The 21685-nt window shown below is 43.5% G+C and overlaps 1 protein-coding gene and 1 non-coding gene across 4 annotated transcripts in view; both read right to left on the reverse strand.

The window, feature by feature from the left end:
• Positions 1 to 416: 416 nt before the first annotated feature.
• On the reverse strand, positions 417 to 600 carry LOC130363232 (U2 spliceosomal RNA). Its single transcript, XR_008891763.1, has one exon. It is a non-coding gene; the product is annotated as a U2 spliceosomal RNA (small nuclear RNA).
• Positions 601 to 1160: 560 nt separating this feature from the next.
• The window catches only part of XRN1 (5'-3' exoribonuclease 1), a 100433-nt gene continuing 79908 nt past the window's right edge, over positions 1161 to 21685 (reverse strand). For all 3 annotated transcript variants that reach the window (XM_056564798.1, XM_056564797.1, XM_056564799.1), the window contains 11 exons: positions 19863 to 19940; positions 19660 to 19771; positions 13816 to 13874; positions 12961 to 13053; positions 12728 to 12856; positions 8984 to 9098; positions 8573 to 8760; positions 6846 to 6959; positions 5798 to 5915; positions 5300 to 5445; positions 1161 to 2740 (listed from right to left, as the gene is read on the reverse strand). In XM_056564798.1, the coding sequence (XP_056420773.1) occupies positions 2480 to 2740; positions 5300 to 5445; positions 5798 to 5915; positions 6846 to 6959; positions 8573 to 8760; positions 8984 to 9098; positions 12728 to 12856; positions 12961 to 13053; positions 13816 to 13874; positions 19660 to 19771; positions 19863 to 19940 (1413 nt within the window). In that variant the 3' untranslated portion in view covers positions 1161 to 2479. The remainder of the gene's footprint in view (positions 2741 to 5299; positions 5446 to 5797; positions 5916 to 6845; positions 6960 to 8572; positions 8761 to 8983; positions 9099 to 12727; positions 12857 to 12960; positions 13054 to 13815; positions 13875 to 19659; positions 19772 to 19862; positions 19941 to 21685) is intronic.

The raw sequence follows: 21685 nt of genomic DNA on the forward strand, positions 1-21685 counted from the left end.
TTAATAATAGCTCAGACAAGAGGGATACAGGAAAAAAAAATCACATCAAGACAACACTAGAGATCCTTCAACAGCACGGGATTATAGTAAATGTCAAGAATTCTTATCTGATTCCTACAGCCAGGATATAGGTTACATGATAAATACACAGATGTCTATTTTTGCCTCAGGAAGGGATTCAGAAAATCTGTCTTTATGCAAGGTCTGTTCACTATGGCCACACATACCTCCCCTAGTCCGGCAGGAGGGACACACACAAGGGCAACCGCACCCTGACCATCCTAGTGAACATAGACACAACAAACGTGGCACACTGAAAAAAGGAGACATACATATAAATGAGTGGATGATGCAGCGAGTTACTGCCCAGTCATCCGTCTGGATCTATAAAAATGTCCCTAATCCTAGCCAGAAGAACGGGCTACCAAGCTGAAGAGTAAATGGTGCAGTGCTTCAACTCAATGGGTCCCATCCACCCAGTGAGTTTTGGCACCAGCCCCGAAACACCTGCTCCTACACGCAGTCATCCATCCTCACCAGTGGACTGCCTGATAAGAACAGATACTACACTTGATCTCAGCCAAAAGGCCAAGAAGCGAGGGTGATACAGGGTGATATCGGCCTTGCCCTGGAAATTAGGGCCCTTATTCTGAATGGTTGATTAATGGTCCTCTATATTAAACTATATACATTTATAGTTATCTTTCACTGGAATCCTGTGATAAGGAGACTGGTGAAACATTCTCTCCACAGGACAGGAAGTGAAAGCTTATGTGGGCTTCGTGAAAGATTTCAGGATTAGAAAGCAGTCAAAACTAAGAAAAATCAACAAACATTATTTTAAACTTTCCTTAACGTGAAAACTTGACCTAAACAATATAAGTAATTTTCCAGTGACACATTCCTCATAATATTTGTGGCTTGAAAGGGGGTAACCTTGAACACTTCGATTGTAAGTCTTTGCGGGCAGGGCCCTCTTTATCAGCCTCTCATTTACCATTTCAGGTCCATTGTATTTGCATTTGTCTTATATGTAAAGTGCCCTGGAACTAAGGAGGCTCCAAAAATAAATTAATCATAACATATCCATACAGTAGTGACATCCATTCAAAAATCACAAAAGACAAACATTACATTTTTTAAAAGAATCAGGACAAAAGTTTGTAACATTGCATATAGATATATATTTGTGTACAATTCTGCAATCAACATACTTTGTCTTTTAAAAAAATTAAAAGTTTTTTTTACATTGTTGTGCAAAACAGTGACATGCCATGAATCTTAAAACGCACAATCTTGGACACAAAGTTACCGACACATGCCACTATGAAACACCAGCACTTGATACGGTCGATAGAGCGATAACTAGTTAGTTGTTATTTTTTTGTTTTTTTTTAAAAGAATAGAAACTAGAGAAGTAAGCACATAAAAGTTTTCCCTTCTTAATAAAATATTGTTTGTATAAGACCCAATGAAAAATTCCAGGACTTAAAAATATTACTGTGGGGAAATAAATAAAGGTGCTTTTGGACAAAAAAATAAAAAAATAAAATAAAATAAAGAAAATAGAAGTCTTGAATACATCGGAAACCCCAATAAAGTATTTGGCTATTGTCCCCCGTATAGCATTTCATACAGAAAAGGTGACTATAGCCAAGGGCATTTTATGAAATGTCCAAAAAAAACAGTTATGGGGACAAGCAAATAAAAATGGGCTCCTTTAAGAACAAATATACCATACATTGTCAGATTTCACTACATACTTCAGTGAAAAATATTTGGGAAAAAATTGATTTTAAAGATTTTTTTTTTTTTTTGCAGAAATAATAGCGCCACGCTCTGCACAGAGCAAAAGAGGGTGGAGAGGATTCTAGCTCCACACTGTGAGGCACTGTAATCAATGGTGGTGTGCAGATGAACTGCCTAGAATGAAAGGCACATACAGGATCGGCATGGGTGATAGCCTCAAACAGCACAACAGAAAGTACTACTGTTACTGCAATGTGGGGATGCTCAGTCTTTACAGAAATACTTTGTGAGAACAGAATATTTTTAAAAGGTTAAATGGATCAGAGTGTTAGAGATATTTACCAAGCATGTGGCATCATATTAGATACTATGATTGCTGTAGGTTACTAAAAATGAGAACTTTGATTTTAACTCATTTCTAGTACTGATATATGCAAAAATTTCTGAGATAACAAAAATGTTCAATAATCATTTTTTAGAAAAAAAAAAAAAAAAAAATCAGTGCAGGCTTCTGAAGAAAAAGGCTCAAAAGTAAAAGGCTCAAAAACAGGATACACCCAACTTGAAATCCAGTAAATGTATGCAGATTGGGAAGTCCTGGGGTAGTCAAATAGAAACAATGATGGGGGGGGGGGGGGGGGGGAATCTAAATTGCAGACAGCAGCTCATGCCGTTTGTACACAGCAATGTTAAGGCGGTAATACAAATGATGAAAATCCAAAAGTCAAGTTTATTCTGTGGCTTTTGGAACATTAAAATTCACTGCCAGTTTCCGTGGTTTCCGCTTGCTTGCTGAGCCTGTGTTTGACTTAGATCGTGGCGTCCCAGATTTCTCCAACGCGGAGCGCTGAGTGGTTTGTGAAGAAGTCATATTGACAGAACTTTCTGAGGGAGAATGACTGGCAACATCAGGAACCAATCTCTGCTCCCCACTGGATGATGTGCTCGAGTTGTCAGTACTCTTACTGATAGCAACTCTTTGCTTTGTTACCTTCAAATAAAAAGAAACCATGAAGTCAGAAAAGGTGAAGAACGATTTGCTCTGTAAATAAGCCATAATGAAGTCCAGATCATCGGTACAAATCTATACATTATCATAACAATGCACATCACTGCCATCTAAGTAACCATCTTCCATTTGTATTAGTGCACGCAAAAGACATAAATCAATTAAATCTAAAAAGGTTTAAAATCCAAGTTCATTAGTATGAAGAGGAATTCTAGGATATAACCACCACTAGAGGACAAGTGTTGTACATATACGTGGAGGTGCCCTGGTGCTTAGCGCATAGTGACATGTATGCTGCAAGGTTCTGCAATCACAGTGTCTCCCCTCAAGGTGATCAGGCTAAGTCAGCTGCTATTATCAGCAGTCAGGACCTCATGGATAACTGTGGACATCCGGCTGATGCCCGCAATTAACCCTTTGAATGCTGTAATTAATACTGATCACGGCATTTAACCCCTTAAGGACGCAGGACGTAAATGTACGTCCTGGTGAGGTGGTACTTAACGCACCAGGACGTACATTTACGTCCTAAGCATAACCGCGGGCATCGGAGCGATGCCCGTGTCATGCGCGGCTGATCCCGGCTGCTGATCGCAGCCAGGGACCCGCCGGCAATGGCCGACGCCCGCGATCTCGCGGGCGTCCGCCATTAACCCCTCAGGTGCCGGGATCAATACAGATCCCGGCATCTGCGGCAGTTCGCGATTTAAATGAACGATCGGATCGCCCGCAGCGCTGCTGCGGGGATCCGATCATTCATAACGCCGCACGGAGGTCCCCTCTCCTTCCTCCGTGCGGCTCCCGGCATCTCCTGCTCTGGTCTGTGATCGAGCAGACCAGAGCAGAAGATGACCGAAAACACTGATCTGTTCTATGTCCTATACATAGAACAGATCAGTATTAGCAATCATGGTATTGCTATGAATAGTCCCCTATGGGGACTATTCAAGTGTAAAAAAAAATGTAAAAAAATGTAAAAGTAACAGTAAAAAAAAAGTGAAAAATCCCCTCCCCCAATAAAAAAGTAAAACGTCCGTTTTTTCCTATTTTACCCCCAAAAAGCGTAAAAAACATTTTTTATAGACATATTTGGTATCGCCACGTGCGTAAATGTCCGAACTATTAAAATAAAATGTTAATGATCCCGTACGGTGAACGGCGTGAACGAAAAAAAATAAAAAAAAAGTCCTAAATTCCTACTTTTTTAATACATTTTATAAAAAAAAAATTATAAAAAATGGATTAAAAGTTTTTTATATGCAAATGTGGTATCAAAAAAAAGTACAGATCATGGCGCAAAAAATGAGCCCCCATACCGCCGCTTATACGGAAAAATAAAAAAGTTAGAGGTCATCAAAATAAAGGGATTATAAACGTACTAATTTGGTTAAAAAGTTTGTGATTTTTTTTAAGCGCAACAATAATATAAAAGTATGTAATAATGGATATCATTTTAATCGTATTGACCCTCAGAATAAAGAACACACGTCATTTTTACCATAAATTGTACAGCGTGAAAACAAAACCTTCCAAAACCAGCAAAATTGCGTTTTTCGTTTTTATTTCCCCACAAAAATAGTGTTTTTTGGTTGCGCCATACATTTTATGATATAATGAGTGATGTCATTACAAAGGACAACTGGTCGCGCAAAAAACAAGCCCTCATACTAGTCTGTGGATGAAAATATAAAAGAGTTATGATTTTTAGAAGGAGAGGAGGAAAAAATGAAAACGTAAAAATTAAATTGTCTGAGTCCTTAAGGCCAAAATGGGCTGAGTCCTTAAGGGGTTAAAGCATTAGTCTTAGCATTAGTCCTAATATTCAGCGGCCCATGAGCAGCATGATTTGGTATCGCCATAGCGAAGTTAGCCCTCCTACAGCCGCGTTAGAGACATTTTAGACCCTTTTTTTTTTTTTTTAATTGACTTTATAAAGCAGTACAATTTATTAGTAAAGCATGTATACAGAGTTTTGTTTTATTTGTAATGACCCACAGAATAAAGAAAAACATGTCCGTAAAAAAAAATTGTGGTTTCAATTCATTGCAACAAATTTTTATGTTTTGGTTGCACCATACCATTTTCATTAAATAAAAGGTGTCATTACAAAGTACAAGTGGTCAAGCAAAAAAAAAAAAGCCCTCACGTGGGTCTGTTGATCGAAAAAAAAAAAAAATGGCTTGTGGCAAGGAGGAAAAAAAAAAATGCAAAAATTAAATTGGCTGCATCTTCAAGGGGTTAACAGTGTTTGCTGGGTGCATAACATGAATGGCCTAACCCCAGGATCGCCTAGCAATGTCTAATCATAGGTGATCACCAGGTGTTTCTGGTGTTGGCACACGTTTGCCGGAGCCTTGGCACACACACCATGAACGGCCAGTAACAGCTGGTTTTGCTTATTGTGTAGTGGGGGTGCCAGGTTACTGCACCTCAGCTCCCATTCACACCGTAAAGTCTTATCCGTAACACTGTGTAAAAACGCAAACAAAATAGCTTTATTTAATCAATAATATCTTTTGGAGTATAAACAAGACTTCTTACCTGTAGTGGTATGAACTGGTTGTGGCTTCCAGCATTTGGCATATGTCCAGGGTAAGCTCCCTGGTAATAGGGTTTATTATGAAGTGGTACTGTTGGTCTCCAAGGAACGGCACCAAACATATGAGGTGCTGAAGGGATAATATTAGCTACACAGAAAGAAAGTATTATTATGGGAGATGCTGTGAAATGGTAAAGCAGTTTCTATTCCTTTGACTCACCTATATAAAAGCTGCACTAAAAACATAAGCACTGCTAAAACCCAGGAGTAAATGACATTAAATGAGTGTGCATACAGATATAGCTGTTAATCACAATGCAAGAACCACCCACTGGACTCCTAAGCATAGAAAGAGCAGAGATTCACGTAAATAATATAGAAGGTACACAATATATATGAACCTGCTCTATATCATGATGCTAGAAATAGGACTGCATGTAAAACTTCACAGTACTTAATGCATATTTTATAAAAACCAGACTAATCTGATCATGACTTACATGCTGGCTGAGGAAACACTCCTGGCAGAGGTGCCCCAGGTAAACCTGCTCCAAGAGGCTGGTAATTTGAAAAGAGAGGTGGTGGGGGCGGCAGAGGAAAGTTTGCTCCAAGCGAGCCCTAAGTAAAGCAATGTAAAAGGTCAAAGTACAAGATCTGCCAAACAAATGGTCATTAAAAAAAAAGAGGACTACTTATGTCAAGTCACTTGAAAGACAATATAGATAAAAAACAAAAACAACAGACACAGGTTATAGACAGTACTCTACACACCTATTTTGTCATACACAATAAGAAACATTATAGTCGTCATTCATCAAAGTTGTCCTGCATAACACCGGAATATCCACTGACTGCACAGCAGAAAGAGGGGCTCTGGATTCTTTGGCTGGCTTCACACAAGCATGATAGGGGCAGATTTTTGTATAAGTTACAGAGTTAGTTCCCCCCATTGCTCTGGTGACAGGATACATTTAAAAGGGGTACTAAGCTGCCCCAGCATTCGGAACATTTTGTTCCGAACGCTTGGAGCGGGCGTAGTGCCGTCAAAGCCACGCCCCTCAATGCAAGTTTATGGGAGGGGGCGTGGCAGCTGCCACACCCCCTCCCACAAACTTGCATTGAGAGGGCGTAGCGTGATGTCAAGAGGGGCATGGCGTCCTGTCACGGGGGGCATGGTCATGACGTCACGGCCACCGCCGCCCGCACCCATCGTTCTAAACAAACGCCGGGTGCTGCAAAAGATCCTGGAGGTCCTAGCTGCCGGACCCCGCGATGAGACATCTTATCCCCTATCATTTGGTTAGGGAATAAGATGTCTAGGGGGCAGAGTACCCCTTTAACCATCTTGGCATGCACTTGATCAGACGGATTCACCTAAGTCTACGAGATTGCCTGAGAAGTTTAAATGTATTCATCCAAGCAATCGTAATCGTGTGACGTTAGGAACAGGTTTCTAATATAAAAACCATATTATGTCACAAGGTGAATCTAGTGCTGGGACAGATTCTAATGAAAGCTTCATGCAAGGGTTTAGATCTTTTTATTTACCAGTCTCTGAAGCGCATAAAAGGCAGCTTTTTCTTTTGCTTCATGTTCAGCATGACATTGGGGTCCATGTAGGACCAAACCATTTGACAGCTTCACCTGACAGACTGTCAGCGCCTGAAGAAAAACATTACACACACAGGATAAACATTCTCACAGTTACATCAAATGAATAGCAAATATCTACTAGGTTTAAACTAAAACGTTGCCTCGATGTATATTGATTTATGTGATATAGAGCTGAAAAACAGGTAGAAAAACCACAAATGAATTAAGAATAATAAGTACTTATAAGGGTATGTTAACTGATTCTTTTCAACGCATTCTGCCGCATATGGCATGCTGACATCTGTGCCCATTTGACTTCTATGTGAATATAGCACTGTAGTTCATATTGCAGATCTGCACACAGAGTGCCACACATGGATGCGGCCCATAATTACCAAGCTGCAGATCTGTGATGGAAATTTGTTATCTTTCAAATAAGCAATTACTTTTTACAATCAAACATACGCCAAAAGTGTAATTATTTATTCAGTGAAATACATGTATATTAGGGCTGGGCGGTATGGCCAAATATGTGTATCTCGGTATTTTTTGTACTTAAGGCGTTTCCACGGTATATAAGACGGTATTCCCACCCGAAAAAAATAAAAATAAAAAAATGTATTAGCCCAGCGCTGCGCTGTCCCCATTGGGGTACTACTCACGTCACCCGCAAGCGCTGCCCTCCTCATCCGGTTAGTTGCCGCCACCGGGGCTGACACTCTATACTGTATCCCTATGCCCGGGCTGCAAAAGGTAAACAAAAAAAAACTAACGCATGTTCCTACGTTGGCCTTACGCTCTTCCTGGGGACGTGAACGTCTGAGAGCCGTCAGCCTATCATCGGCCGCAGCAATGTCCCGCCTCGGCCGGTGATAGGCTGAGCCCACTGTCATGTAAGAAGCCGGCTTCTTATATGACAGTGGGCTCAACCTATCACCGGCCGAGGCGGAACATCGCTGCGGCCGCTGATAGGCTGATGGCTGTCCGACTTTCCATCCCCTAAGAAGCAATTCCGGACCGACGGGAAAGGTGAGTTAAAGTTTATTTTGTTTACCTTTTGCAGCCTGGGCATAGGGATACAGTATAGAGCAGTGGTCTTCAACCTGCGGACCTCCAGATGTTGCAAAACTACAACTCCCAGCATGCCCGGACAGCCAACGGCTGTCCGGGCATGCTGGGATTTGTAGTTTTGCAACATCTGGAGTCTGAAGACCACTGGTATAGAGTGTCAGCGCCGGCGGCCGCAACAAACAGGAGGACGAGGAGGGCAGCGGTTGCGGGTGATGTGAGTAGTACCCCGATGGGGACAGCGCAGCGCTGGGTTAATTGGGGGGGCAGAACAGCGCTCGCGGGTCACATATGATTAGTTCCCCAATGGGGAAGTGCTGGGCCAAACCGGTATTGCGGTATGGGTTAAATTTCATATCGTGCAGCACAAAAATTTCGCTATTCGGTATGAACCGGTATACCGCCCAGCCCTAATGTTTAAATAGCCCTTATATTAAAAAAATCTTGGTGATGTTATACTTTCATCAGACATATTCTACAAGCCCACATTTTAAAGATCCCATAGTAAAGATAATGGCAAGAGGGGTGGGCTTGGGGTATGTGGTGGACACTTGCACTAGGACACTACAACAGAATCACGGTTTATTATAAAGGGTAAACAATGTAAACTATACCTGTGGTGTTCGCAGAAGTGAGAACTCGGGCGGATGCATTCCAATGAGAGAACAAATGCGACAAAGTTCAGCTACTGCAGGGGCCAAAGGTGTGGCTAATGGTTGAGTTAGAAGAGGCGGTCGTAACAATTCTGGATTTGGGGCACTGAATGGTGGTCCGGCGCCATGAGGTCTGTTCATATGAGCAGCTGTACAAGAACAACAACAACACAATTTTAAAGTCTAAGTCTATCGAAAAATAAAACTGGACTGTCAGGTCATCCTCAAATTCTGCACCTTTAGAAAAGTATAAACTATTATATCAAGCAGCACATGGTCTTGTAAAGCTTCGATGCAGCCCCCACCAGCTCCCTGTTTTATACAAGACTACCACACTTTGCTTTATTATTATAAAGCGGTTAGAGGACATACCCATCTGCTTGGTATGTTTCCGCTGGGCAGCAGGATCTTTTTTCACATCTTTTTGCTGGTCTGGCCCGTCGGAGCCATCAATCTTCAAGATCTCTTTTAACATTTGTGTCCCTTTCTAAGGAGGAATATAAAAAACGATATTCATAAGTACTATTCCTGTCTTAGCCATTTCTCTTCTAAAAGGGGATTTAAACAATGATGGTCTATTCCTAGGCAGGCAGTACAATGAGGGCACAATGGGAGTGCAGCAACCTTTTCATGGTTTACATCAGTGTTTTCCAACCAGGGTGCCAAAGGCTGTCTGGGCATGCTGGGAGTTGTAGTTTTGCAACAGCTGGAGGCACCCTGGTTGGGAAACCCTGGTTTACATAAATCACAGCAAGCCGTAATCGAATAAACTAGACTTAGCTGCAATAGCAGGCACAGAACGGAGGTGTCAATGTGCACCAGAAATAAAGAGGACCCTTAAGAGAGCTGATATGCAGAGGACCTTGGGATTAGACCTCACCCAATCAATCAATCAAGACCTACAGACAGGCCATAAAAGGTCTTTAAAGGACGGGCGGCGTGTGACGTCACGCCCCCGCCCCCGTGTGATGTCACGCTCCGCCCCTCAATGCAAGCCTACGGGAGGGGGCGTGATAGCTGTCACGCCCCCTCCCGTAGGCTTGCATTGAGGGGCGGAGCGTGACATCACACGCCGCCCGCCCTGTAGTAGCCGGTAATCAGTCCCGAACAAGCTCCAGGGACTGATTACAAACGGGGTGCCGCGTGCAAGATCACGGGGGTCCCCAGCGGCGGGACTCCCGCGATCAGGCATCTTATCCCCTATCCTTTGGATAGGGGATAAGATGTCTAAGCACCGGAGTACCCCTTTAATGCTCCCTTTATTGTTTAAGGAAGTTATTAACCCCTTAACGACCACGGACGTATATTTACGTCTGTGGCCAGCTCCCGATATGTGATGCACGCTCAGAAGCTGAGCGCACTTCGTAACTGCAGGGTCCCGGTTGCAATCAGCAACCGGGACCCGCAGCTAATACCGGACATCGCCGATTGGGCTGATGTCCGGTATTAACCCTTCAGACGCCGCAATCAAAGCTGATTGCGGCGTCTAAAATGGAAGAATACACTGCCGGTTAGCTCAGCGGAGCTGTTTGGGATTGCCGTGGTGAAATGGCGGCATCCCGAACAGCGGGAAGTGTCTTACCTTCTTCCCGGCTGTCCAATCGGCATTTGATTGCTCAAGCCTGGATTTCAGGCTTGGAGCAATCAAGCACAAAACACTGATCAATGCATTCCTATGGCAATGCACTGAACAGTGTCTGCAATCAGCGTATGCAGCAATATAGCCACTAGAGGAGGCTATAACACTGCATAAAAAAAAAAGTAAATGTAAATTTCAATCCTCCCAACCGACATACCCAAGGTCTCGACCCAATTGCTCCATTTTTTACTCTTAGCCGCTAGAACGGTAATTCCACGCCTATGGAAGTCGTCCACTCCCCCTTCTGTTTCGTCCTGGCTTCAGGAGGCTTCCTGCTTACTTAGAATGGAGGAGTTGGTGGCGGACTCACGCGGCCAACTTGACAAATTCACATCCATATGGAGGCCGTGGATTGACTTTATGGCCTCTGGCGAATTCACGTCCATCCATGGCCCAGTCACATAAAGCTCTCAATGCCACTGTATGATTGATGCTCATGCTCAGGTGCCTGGGGACTCCGAAGGATGCACTGTGACGCAAGGTAGGTACTTCTTGCATGTTGACCTCCTCTCCACCTTCCTCTCTCTCCTCTATCGCTGTCTGCTTCTCACCTCTTTTTTTGTTCCTCCTTCTCTCCCCCTCTCTTCTTTTCACCTCACTTTGTATAATTTTGACAAGGGTTCTGCTGCCGATTTGTAATACCCCAGATTGGCGCAACATGTCAAGGCAGTCACCACTCACACGTCATATGCTGCCCATTTGTGCAGCCACTATGGACAACACCTACTTACCTACTCACTGCGATAATACCTGACATACTTAAAAATACACCTGATGGCCAAATTGTATAGAGATTGATACGTTACTTTCCACTATGTTTTCTCTGTTCTCATATTGTGAGTGGATCATTTTGTGTTCTATTTGTCTCATGCTTTTAGGTGACTTAGTTGTGTCACATAACGAAACACTTATGTTGCCCTTGTTCTCTGTTTTATTTTATGAAAACTTGAATAAAAACATACTTTGAAAAAAAAAAAAAAAGTAAAGTTTGTGATTTAACCCCTTCCCTAATAAAAGTCAAAATCACCCCCCTTATCCCATTTAAAAAAATAAAATAAAAGTGTGTAAATAAAAAAATAAAAAACGTGGTATCGCCGCGTGCGTAAATGTCCGAACTAGATAATAAAAGTTATAGGGGTCAGAAGAGGAAATTTTTAACCCCTACAGGACCCATGACGTACCGGTACGTCTTGAGTCCGCTCCCGTTCTATAACGCGGGGCCACAGCGGGTCGGGCTTGGCCTCTAACAACGGCCGGGACCCATGGCTAATAGCACGCGGCACCGCGATCAGTTGAATGCCGCGTCTAAAGTGAAAGTAAATTGTTGCCGTTAGCTCAGGGGGCTGTTCGAGGTGGCCGCGGTGAAATCGCGGCATCTTGAACAGCTGTGACACAGCAGGAGGGTCCCTTACATGGCCTTCTGGTGTCCGATCGCCAAATGACTGCTCAGTGCCTGAGAGCCAGGCATGAGCAGTTAAGCGGCAGAATCATTGATCAATGGTTTCCTATGAGAAACCACTGATCAATGTAAAAGATGAATGAAAAAAGAGGTGAATAAAAAGCGATCAATAAGTCCCATGAATACAAAAATGGTACTGCTAAAAGATCACGGCGCAAAAAATTAGCCCTCATACCGCCCCATACGCGGAAATATAAAAAAGTTATAGGGGTCAGAAGATGACAATTTTAAAACGTATACATTTTCCTGCATGTAGTTATGATTTTTTCCAGAAGTACGACAAAATCAAACCTATATAAGTAGGGTATCATTTTAATCGTATGGACCTACAGAATAAAGAAAAGGTGTCATTTTTACCGAAAAATGCACCGTGCAGAAACTGAAGTCCCCAAAAGTTACAAAATGAAATTTTTTCTTCTATTTTGTCGCACAATTAATTTTTTTCTGTTTTGCCGTAGATTTTTGGTCAAAATGACTGAGGTCACTGCAAAGTAGAATTGGTGGTGCAAAAAATAAGCCATCATATGGATTTTTAGGTGCAAAATTCAAAGAGTTATGTTCTTTTAAAGGTAAGGAGGAAAAAACAAAAATGCAAAAACGGAAAAAAAACTCGGGTCCTTAAGGGGTTAAACGTATAAACTTTCGTGCACATAGTTATGATTTTTTTTCCAGAAGTACAACAAAATCAAACCTATATAAGAGTATCATTTTAACCGTCTGGGCCTACAGAATAAAGAGAAGGTGTCATTTTTACCGAAAAATGCACTGTGTAGAAATGGAAGCCGCCAAAAAGTTACAAAATGGCATTTTTTTTCTTCAATTTTGTCGCAAAATGATTTTCAGTTTTGCTGTGAATTTTGGGGTAAAACGACTAATGTCACTGCAAAGTTTTAGGTGGAAAATTTTAAGTTATGATTTTTAAAAGGTAAGGAGGAAAAAACAAAAACTCAAAAACTGAAAAACGCTTTGTCATTAAGGGGTTAAATGAGCTTTTTTTTTTTTTTTTTTGCAAACTTACCATAGCAAAGGACTGTGGAGACAAATGCTCTTTAGTAGTACTCTGTGCCTCCATGACTGGTACAGACTGGGCTTGTTCTCCTCCTCCAATCTTCAGAGATGCAAAAAAGTTCTCAAATTCACTACTTGGCTGTCAATAAGATCATAACATGTGTTACAGGCGCCATAGCAGCACACCGCTCAAGAACAATTCAGCAATTTACAGGTAGCAATTCATGCTGTGGTCAGCTGTACCTTTCCTTCTGCGGTACCAGAATTACTGTACGCGGTCTCTGTCTGATCATTTCTCTTCAAAACCTTGATGTGTGTTTCAGGCTCAGAGACATTCTACATAATGCAAAAAAAGCAAGACAGTCAACTTAAAATTATATCGAAGGGAACAAGCAGTTTGGGCTTTATACTAGAATTAAAGGAGAAATCCATCGAAAATGAACTTATCCTGACCGCTGGGACCCCCGCGATCTCTTACCAGGCCCCACAGTGAGGAGTGCGTACTACAGGCGGCAAGCACTCCATTTTTACTTTTCAGCGCTCCCATAGCACTCGGGCATCATCGGCGATCCCATAGAAATGAATGGAGTGCATGCCGTCAAGCGATAGACTACATGAGCTCCTCACGGGGAGACCCGGGGTCCCGGAGATTGCAGGGGGTCCCAGTGGTCAGGCCCCTTCCGATCAGCTGCTTAATTTGCCTCTATGGCTGTTGCTAACCTGCTGATCACTTAATGACTTAAAACAATAAGAAAAGTCCTGTGCATTTCCCTTAACTACTATGTCACAGAATAGGTCACGTTATACTGAATAAAAGACATTTACTAAATTGGCTCAAATCAGGACTTTGAGATCAATGCACCCCTTCCTGAGGAAAAAACAACAACTGTATTTGCTCTGGGTAATTCCCACATTTTGGTTAACAGGTTTGTGATGAATGGTCTGACAGTGTTAGGGTTTACACAGTTCTGTTTTTAAGACCCACTCCTGGTTTTGGCTAAAAATGCTGACCAAAAATGAGGATTAAATACCGACCACTCTTAAATATAATTCCTCGTCCCTCAAATTGATACATAAGGTTCTGATACAAGAGCCTACCTGCGAAGTTACATTCAGCTGCCAGTTCTCTGGTTTGTGAAACTCAAAGCCTTGTTTCCCTACAGTAAACATAAGAAAATGTATATTTTTTAACATCTGTATAAAACAAATGTATTGTAAATAATAATGTACTGTACCACATAAAAAAATTAATTAAAAAAAAACACGTTGCTGTCAACATACCATAAAATGTACCATTTACAACACGGATTACTGGGACTCACGAGTGGTCAAATTCTATTCCAAAATTACAAATGTATCTTCGACTTTTCTCTTGAACCCAGTAAAATTATATTTTTTTGTACTCACCGTAAAATCTTTCTTGTAGCCTTCATTACGGAACAGAGACCATGGGTATATGCTCTTGCCACATTGAGGCGCTGACAACGGCGCGGACAATTCAGTCACTGAAATTGTTCTTTGCGCGGATTCCGCGAGCACTGCATAGCCGTTAATAGTGATGTCTCAGTGCCCCTAGCGCCAAAGTATTTTTGATGGTGGCAGAGATTCCGCAGTGTGAACGCACCCTAATAGGTGACTAGGTCACTAAAAGAATTGACACCAAGATGTTCCGCAAGCCAACTGCTGGCAACAGTATTCTCCAAGCTCTAAGTGGTCACCCTATTCACACCACTAAGAATCTCCTGATAAGAGAATGTATTAGAGCAAAATGAGCATCTTCTTTTTACCAGCAGTCAAGCGCAAACATCACAAGCAGACTAAAAACAGAGGTTACAGTGCTGCTGTTCTAAGGGCTAAATCTATTGCAGATGCTAAACCTAGGGAACAGTACCTCGATATCTCTTCTTCCATCAAACATGATCCATCAGGGTCTTCTTTCATTCCCACATTTACCACTCCATTCAGTCGTAATTTTGACCAAATCAAAGCCATCATTTTAAAACATATTCCTGTTATTACAGGACGATATACTAGCAAAGCTACTGGAGGGTGGAGTAAGAGGTGTTGTCAAGAGGGCAAAATCCCTGGGCAGCATTTTGTCGCCCAGTGATTTTCAAGTGGATAGACCGGTTTCCACATGGTTACATACTGTTGGTAATCATAGATGCAATCGTTCATATTGTAATATGAGCTCTCTCAGAGCAACATACCCTGTAAAAAGTTTTCTAAATTGTGATAGCGAACATGTGGTATACTGTCACCTGTCGAGAATGCAATCTATATATATATAAAACTCAACGTGGGTGTGTGTATGTATGTATTTATGTATGTATGTATGTTCCACAAAAACTTTCAAACGGCTAAAGATATTAACATGAAACTTGGCACACGTTATTTATATGTCAACAACAAACATAGGATAGGTGATTTAACCCTTACTCACACCCATTTGCCAGGGGCGGAGTTTATGTTTAAAGTCCCATACAAGTCAATGGGAAATATATGTTACTGCATAACTTCCAAACAGCTGGAGATATTTCGTTAATACTTGGTCACATGTTACTTATATGTCCACTTAAAATATAGGATAGTTAATTTAACCCTTAATTAAACCCATTTGTGAGTGTCAGGGTTTTGTTTAAAGTCCCATGCAAATCAATAGGAAATGTATGTTCTCACATAATATCCATACGGCTGGAGATATTTCAATACCTGGTACACATATTACGGGTCGGGATATGAGGACGCGATGGGAGGTCGAGACAGGAGGTCAAGATAGGAGGACGGGATGGTCGGGATAGGGGTCGGGATATGACAAAAATATGAGGACAGGATATGAAGTCAAAAGCTTCCTCTGTTGATTTTCCTCCACAACAAGGATTAGGAAGGAAAAACCGAGCAACGCCGGGTACTCAGCTAGTCTACAATATATAAAGATGTACCGGCGGGAAACTCAAGACATGCATTCATGAACATCTTTGGTGCAATAGTGAGTTTTCCAAAAGTATTTTTAACCTTGGATTTATTAAACGTTAAGTTTTAACTGGACTTTTCGGGAGTTGGACATTCTCCTTTACTGCCTGTCATCAACAGGGTAGAACAGTTCCCTGTATCCGTGCTTCTAAACCACATTATACCAGTGCTCGCCTGTTTCATCCAAAGTCGGTGAGCTCATCTATGCTTTTCTTTATTTATGTGCTGCTAAGAACGGGCAATGCAGAGACCTGATGGGCCAAACCAATCTGGAAGAAGCACAGAACCAGACAGAGTGAAAGCCCGGTTTTGAACAAAAAAGGAAAAGGGAACGACAAGAGAACCCCATACAGAGGGCCAACCGAAACCAGAGAACCTGGCGAGAAAACGCCAAGGAGAGCCGAAGGAGAGTTGGTCGAAGTGAAGACAACAAACTTCTGGAAAAGAGAGACGCGAACCGTCTCCGGAGTTGCAAGGTGCAGAAGATGCAAACCAAAAAGTTGTAGGCACCAAAAAAACACTGTTCCAGGGGCACAGCGTGAGCACTCGGGGAGAAGAGCAGAATCTGAGAGGACGCCACACAGGCTGAACAGCGGGAAGGAAAACCACACTCATGCTGCAGCAGAAAAATGGCCCGCCTAGAACAACCCGGTAGACAGACTTGCCGTCCAACCCCGGAGCAAATGGACCCTGAAGGAGGAAACAGAAAGTAAGGAGTAACCCAGAAAACCAGAACGGCGACAAGGAACTGGAGACTCTCGAGACACCGGGAGGTGTCCCACCTGTAGGGGGAGCCAAACCAACAACCACAAAACGCTGTGGGAAACATACTGCTATGTCGGGACAAGAAGAAGAGCAGTACAGAACGACCGCCCTACAATGGAATTGTGGAAAAGCCTGGGCAGGCGCACTACACATGCCCAGAACTCCAATCATCACGAAGGCCGAAGGACTAGGAGGACCAACCCAGAAAATAAGGTACACCACAGCAGTCTAGGAGAGAGCCCAAAACAAGGATTAATTGGTCTTGGACCCAGCGCTCAGCGCGAACCAGAGCACTCCCAGCAAGGTCTAGTCAGGACGGAAACTGAGTGAAAAGCAAAAGGGAACCCAGCTGGGACTTCCAGGCTCTGGGCACGAGAAGGTTACACCAAAAGATAGGAGTGGCAGTGTAGCGCCACCGACACAGGGAAGAATGAGCACACCCTTCCCGAATATTGCCCCAGGAAGGAAGAGAGCAATGGCAGACTGGCTGTTTCTGAGCTATACACTACTGCATAAACCCCTCCTACAGAGTAAAATGCCCTAGCTGCATGAGCAGCAGTAAACAACCAGAAACAGGAGGAGAGCCAGGCTGCAATAGTGAGCAGTAAGCACACAAGCAGAGCCAGCGAAAAGCACTTCGGATTGCTCCCAGCAACAACAAAAAAAACAAAGGCCCAGCAAGGTGCCCCACCATGTAGGGCGAAATGCTCCATCTTGGCAGAAAAAAGTGCTCAGTGAAATAGTCCCCCTAGTGGAGGGGAAAATAAGGGGAGGTGGAGAAGAAACTCAGGCACTGACCGTGCCAAGCTTCCTGATCCCAGTACCCCTTGTGGAAGGGGATTTTCCAAGAGCGCCATGTACTGTAGGAGCAAGGAAAGGTCGCCCTATGGTAACGGATCAAAGCACTGGGTGGACGTAGCCCCCAGGGATCCTGCAAAAAAAAAAAAAAAACAGAGGCACGGAGGAGCCATGTTGTGTCCCCAGAAGGATTTGAATCCTGGACACTGGAGCTGGAAGCTACAAAGACAACTACGAATGCAAGTAAGAAGCACACGTAGCAACCTACAGCATTGGGAGGAAACACCCCATTGTGGAGAAACCTAGGACCTGCGGAAAAAAAAGGGTAACTGTGCGGCCACGGAGCCATCCTGGCCAATGAATAAGCAGAACGGGCTGCCACCCCAGCAGGCCCCATGCCCGAACAGAGGTGCTCAACCGCCACAGACATGTGGAAACAATTACACAGGAAAGCCTGAAGGTACACCCCACCGAAAAGGAGGGGAGGAAGGCTCTACATGAGCAGGGTGTCCAGAACATATGTAGGGACACAGACATGGGTACCTCCTGATAGTAGAGGGGTACCAAGACTGCCACCACGAAAGGAACCACAGACATCCAAATGTCCGAAAGCATGGAAACTAGTCTCAGCACTAAACAGCGTGCCACAACCATGCCCTGAGAAGACTAACATTACGCTGTTAGAAAGGAGAACCAAGAGTGCTGCTGTTGCGAGGTCCATACAACCTGCAGGAAATGCCCACACCCCATCTCTTTATGATGGTACACACCAGAACTGCAGTCACAGACTGAAGAGATAAAATACAAATGAGGTGCAGGAAATATGCAGACCATCTAACTTACCCGTAGAAAGGTCCAATGAATCCACAGAGCCACTTCTTCGGAACTTCCCACTGAGAGTCAGCGGATGTCTGCCGCTGGAGCGGCAGGAATGGGGAAGGTGACCTGGTGGATTAAAAAACCATGCAGACAGTCTGGCTAATTGGCATAGGGACTGTGGACCCACCGGTCTAGTCCTCTGAACCACACACTGAAAGTGGCTTACCAGCCCTTATCCATGATAGCAGCAGGCCTGTGGAGAGGGACCTGGGAAAGTAGGGAACCCTGCTAACCACTACTTGGTGCCTTGTTAAAGCCCATGGAGCTCCTCGCTCAGAACTACACCTCGGCAGTGGGATACCTGAACTTCTGCCAAGGTGTGGGAAGTGTATGGTAGGTGATCCGACGTAATCATAAACCACATAGACCACCGCCTCGTTGACTGGTATAGGGTTCCTGAACGCACTTCTGCGAGCCCTCCTACCTAAAGTGGGCTACTTTAATGTGGCCGATGTGATGGGCGACCCTCAAGCAGAAGAAAGTATGACTGACTGACGTCAGTCCTGTGTACCTGTAGGGGATGCTAGCGGCAGCCAAGGGATGGAAAACTGACTGCATCGGAAACCGTGAAGACAAGTCTGGCAGAAAGAGTATACCTCCAGGTGCCGGCAAAAAAGGAACAACAGTCATTTCGCCGATCACTGTGCCCCCTTGGTCGCAGGTTGGAGGACGGGGAGGCCTAGGAGCCATGGATAGAATCCTTGCCACCCTGGGAGATTGGGGGGAGGCCGAGGAGCCATGGATGGTATCCCCGTCACCCTGTATAAGGTCCATAGGACACGTCAGGGCACTTCTTCGGACACCGCGTGGTGGGTGACAGCAGTGCCTGGCTAGATAGGCTTCCGCTGAGCTGGAGGAGAAATTGAGACCGCTTCTGACATTCCTGGTAGCGGGAACAATTACTGCAGCACCCTAAGCCTGGAGGGCTCGCTGTGGGAGGAGGAACGCAGCTAAGCTCCGTTCATGAGAGGTGCAGAAAGGTGCTGGGTGCTTTTCCTGTCCGGCGCTCCCATGTGGGAGAGTCCTCCCTCAGTTAGTCTCCGCTGTGAGGACTGTGAAAGGGCCCCAGTGTCAAAACAGCACTACAGCATTTTTGGCCTCAGCATCAGGGGGTCCCTAATGTTAAAGCCCCAAATGGTCATAATGTGATGGTACACCGTAATGACATGCCATTGCTTTATGAAATTGGAGTAACCCTTTGAATTACAAAATTGTGCCCTGTGGCCACAGAGATCTGTTAACAGCTGCCATGCTCTCCTTTCCCAATGTAACTATAAGGCTTTCACACAGTTACACAAAGAAATTGACCTCTTGAAAGAGCCCCAGGTAAGAGGGAGCAGGGCAGCTGCTTACTTCTCACCATGCTTATCCTAGGAGGGTAAGCTATTGCCTGGAGTCTACTTTTAAAGTGTACAGATATTCTCCCTTTTACAGATTTTACTAACACAACATTATTTTAGCTTTACCCATAATGAGTCCACCATCTCTCAGTTGGTGATGGTTGGTATTGCCTTTCTGTTCATTTACCTGTTTTTGCTACTTCTTGTTTTTTCCGCTGGAACTTTGAGGCGTTGTCTGGGTTGCCCAATTTGTAGTACTGGTGCATATTTTGGCCAGGCTTCTTTTCCTGAGGTAGACTCTATAAAAACATATTAAACTACTGGTAATCTACAGAAAAGACAACCTAACACGCACACACACCACATCATTCTTTGGTCAAAATAACCGACCTTGTCATTTATTTTCTGCGGCTTTCCAGAGCCTTGCAAGGACTGCCACACATTGCTGAACTCATCGTCCTGTTTATGCTATGAATGACAAAGCAATAAAGTTATTATGCATTAGTTAGGACTACACGTCTAGTACTTCCTGTGATTACTATAGCCAAGAGGGTCTAATGTTGCTATATATTAGTTAAAGAGTAATAAACTTTTCTTGCAAATGATGTGAAGAAGCAATGCTACATGAGGTCTTCAAGCATATTTACTAAAATAATATTTTATCCGTATGGTCATCAGAGGACATCACACGTCTAGGTATTGTCTGCACAGAAATACAAACTGAAATGAAGCCCCATTTTTCATTAATGTCAATTCAGTATACTTTCACAAGTCCCCCCCCCCCCTCCCAAACCTAGCATCTGCCAATCGTTTCACTAAGACTATGTATTAGGATAAAAGCAGATATAGTAGAGTTTTTTTTTGTTCTATTACAAAATACCAAATACAACTTTTCTACATCTAAATATCAGGAACTATTTTTGTAGTGGCCTTTATCTGTTGACAGCAGAAGACAATAGAAGCAGTCTGCTGTAAGCTAGTATTATGGGCGCAGAAATACTGACAAATGCATGGTGCAGCAGTCGCTATGGGAAACTGACAGCATTGTCAACAACACAAACCTGCTGCTACTTTTTGTAACTAGAGGGAGCACTGATCACAATGGTGGTTACCTTATCTTCCTAGCTGCTGCTATTCCCAAAATATGGCTAAAAATCCTTCTATGTAAATGAGGCTCTTGGAGCCATCAAGGTGTTCCCTTGCCCAGAGGTGCACTGGCTCTTCTTTCTGCGGTCCCGATTCATGCCCCCAAATGAATAACTATACTCTCCCTATTCTGCATGTAGCGGTTACCTGCTGATATCCCGTGCATGCACAATGCTAGTCCAAGCTTGATGCTGGAGATATATGCCCGCACGCATGGGATCTTGGCACGTAGCAGCTATAACATTTTATTGAAAGAGTAGTAGATACATGGAACCAACATCCAGCATATGTGGCTGGGAAATCAATAGTAACAATTTAAACCATTCTAAGGGTGCTTTCACACTATGAAGTTTACCTGTTAATAAACGTACATTTGAAAAATAATTATTAACGCCCGTTAAACAACCCCATTCAAGTCAATGTTTTTTTTCGTTTACCTGTTATCAACCGTTATAGTCCGTCATGACTAACGGACATTAGTTGTGACGGGAGAAATAACATGACATGCGCAAATTTTTTGCCCGTCACAAGAAACGGGTAAATTAATGGATGTTATTTTTAACATTGAAGTCTATGGCCGAGGGACATAAGTAAATACACCCATTAATGCCCGTTATTATAACGGACGCTATTTTTACTTAGCATGCTCAGAAGAGGTGACATCATCAGACTGCTGCAGTGCTGAGGGACTACTACTGCTCCCATCATGGAACAGACTTGTATTTTTCACAATGTATTTTTTTACTTTCATTTTTAAATTCCCCGCTGGGAGCCCTGAATGGCCGGTACTGAGGAGCTAATCAGGGATCCCAGCGGGGTTTTTAAAATGGACAATGTGAGGGGACATATGTATATTAAAAGTGTTGTGGGGGGCGGCATAGAGCGCTATATCTCTAGCCCCCCCAGCGGATTAATAAAAATATGACCCCAGCCAGCGCATTAATAAAAATGATGACCCCTGCCAGCGCATTAATAAAATTATGACCCCTGCCAGCGCATTTATATGTATACATCTATACCCCCCCCCCCCCCCGCCAGCGTATAAATGTGATCCCGCCGGCGCATTT

This window comes from Hyla sarda, chromosome 3 (genome assembly GCF_029499605.1).
Source record: "Hyla sarda isolate aHylSar1 chromosome 3, aHylSar1.hap1, whole genome shotgun sequence".
Lineage (NCBI taxonomy): Eukaryota > Metazoa > Chordata > Amphibia > Anura > Hylidae > Hyla > Hyla sarda.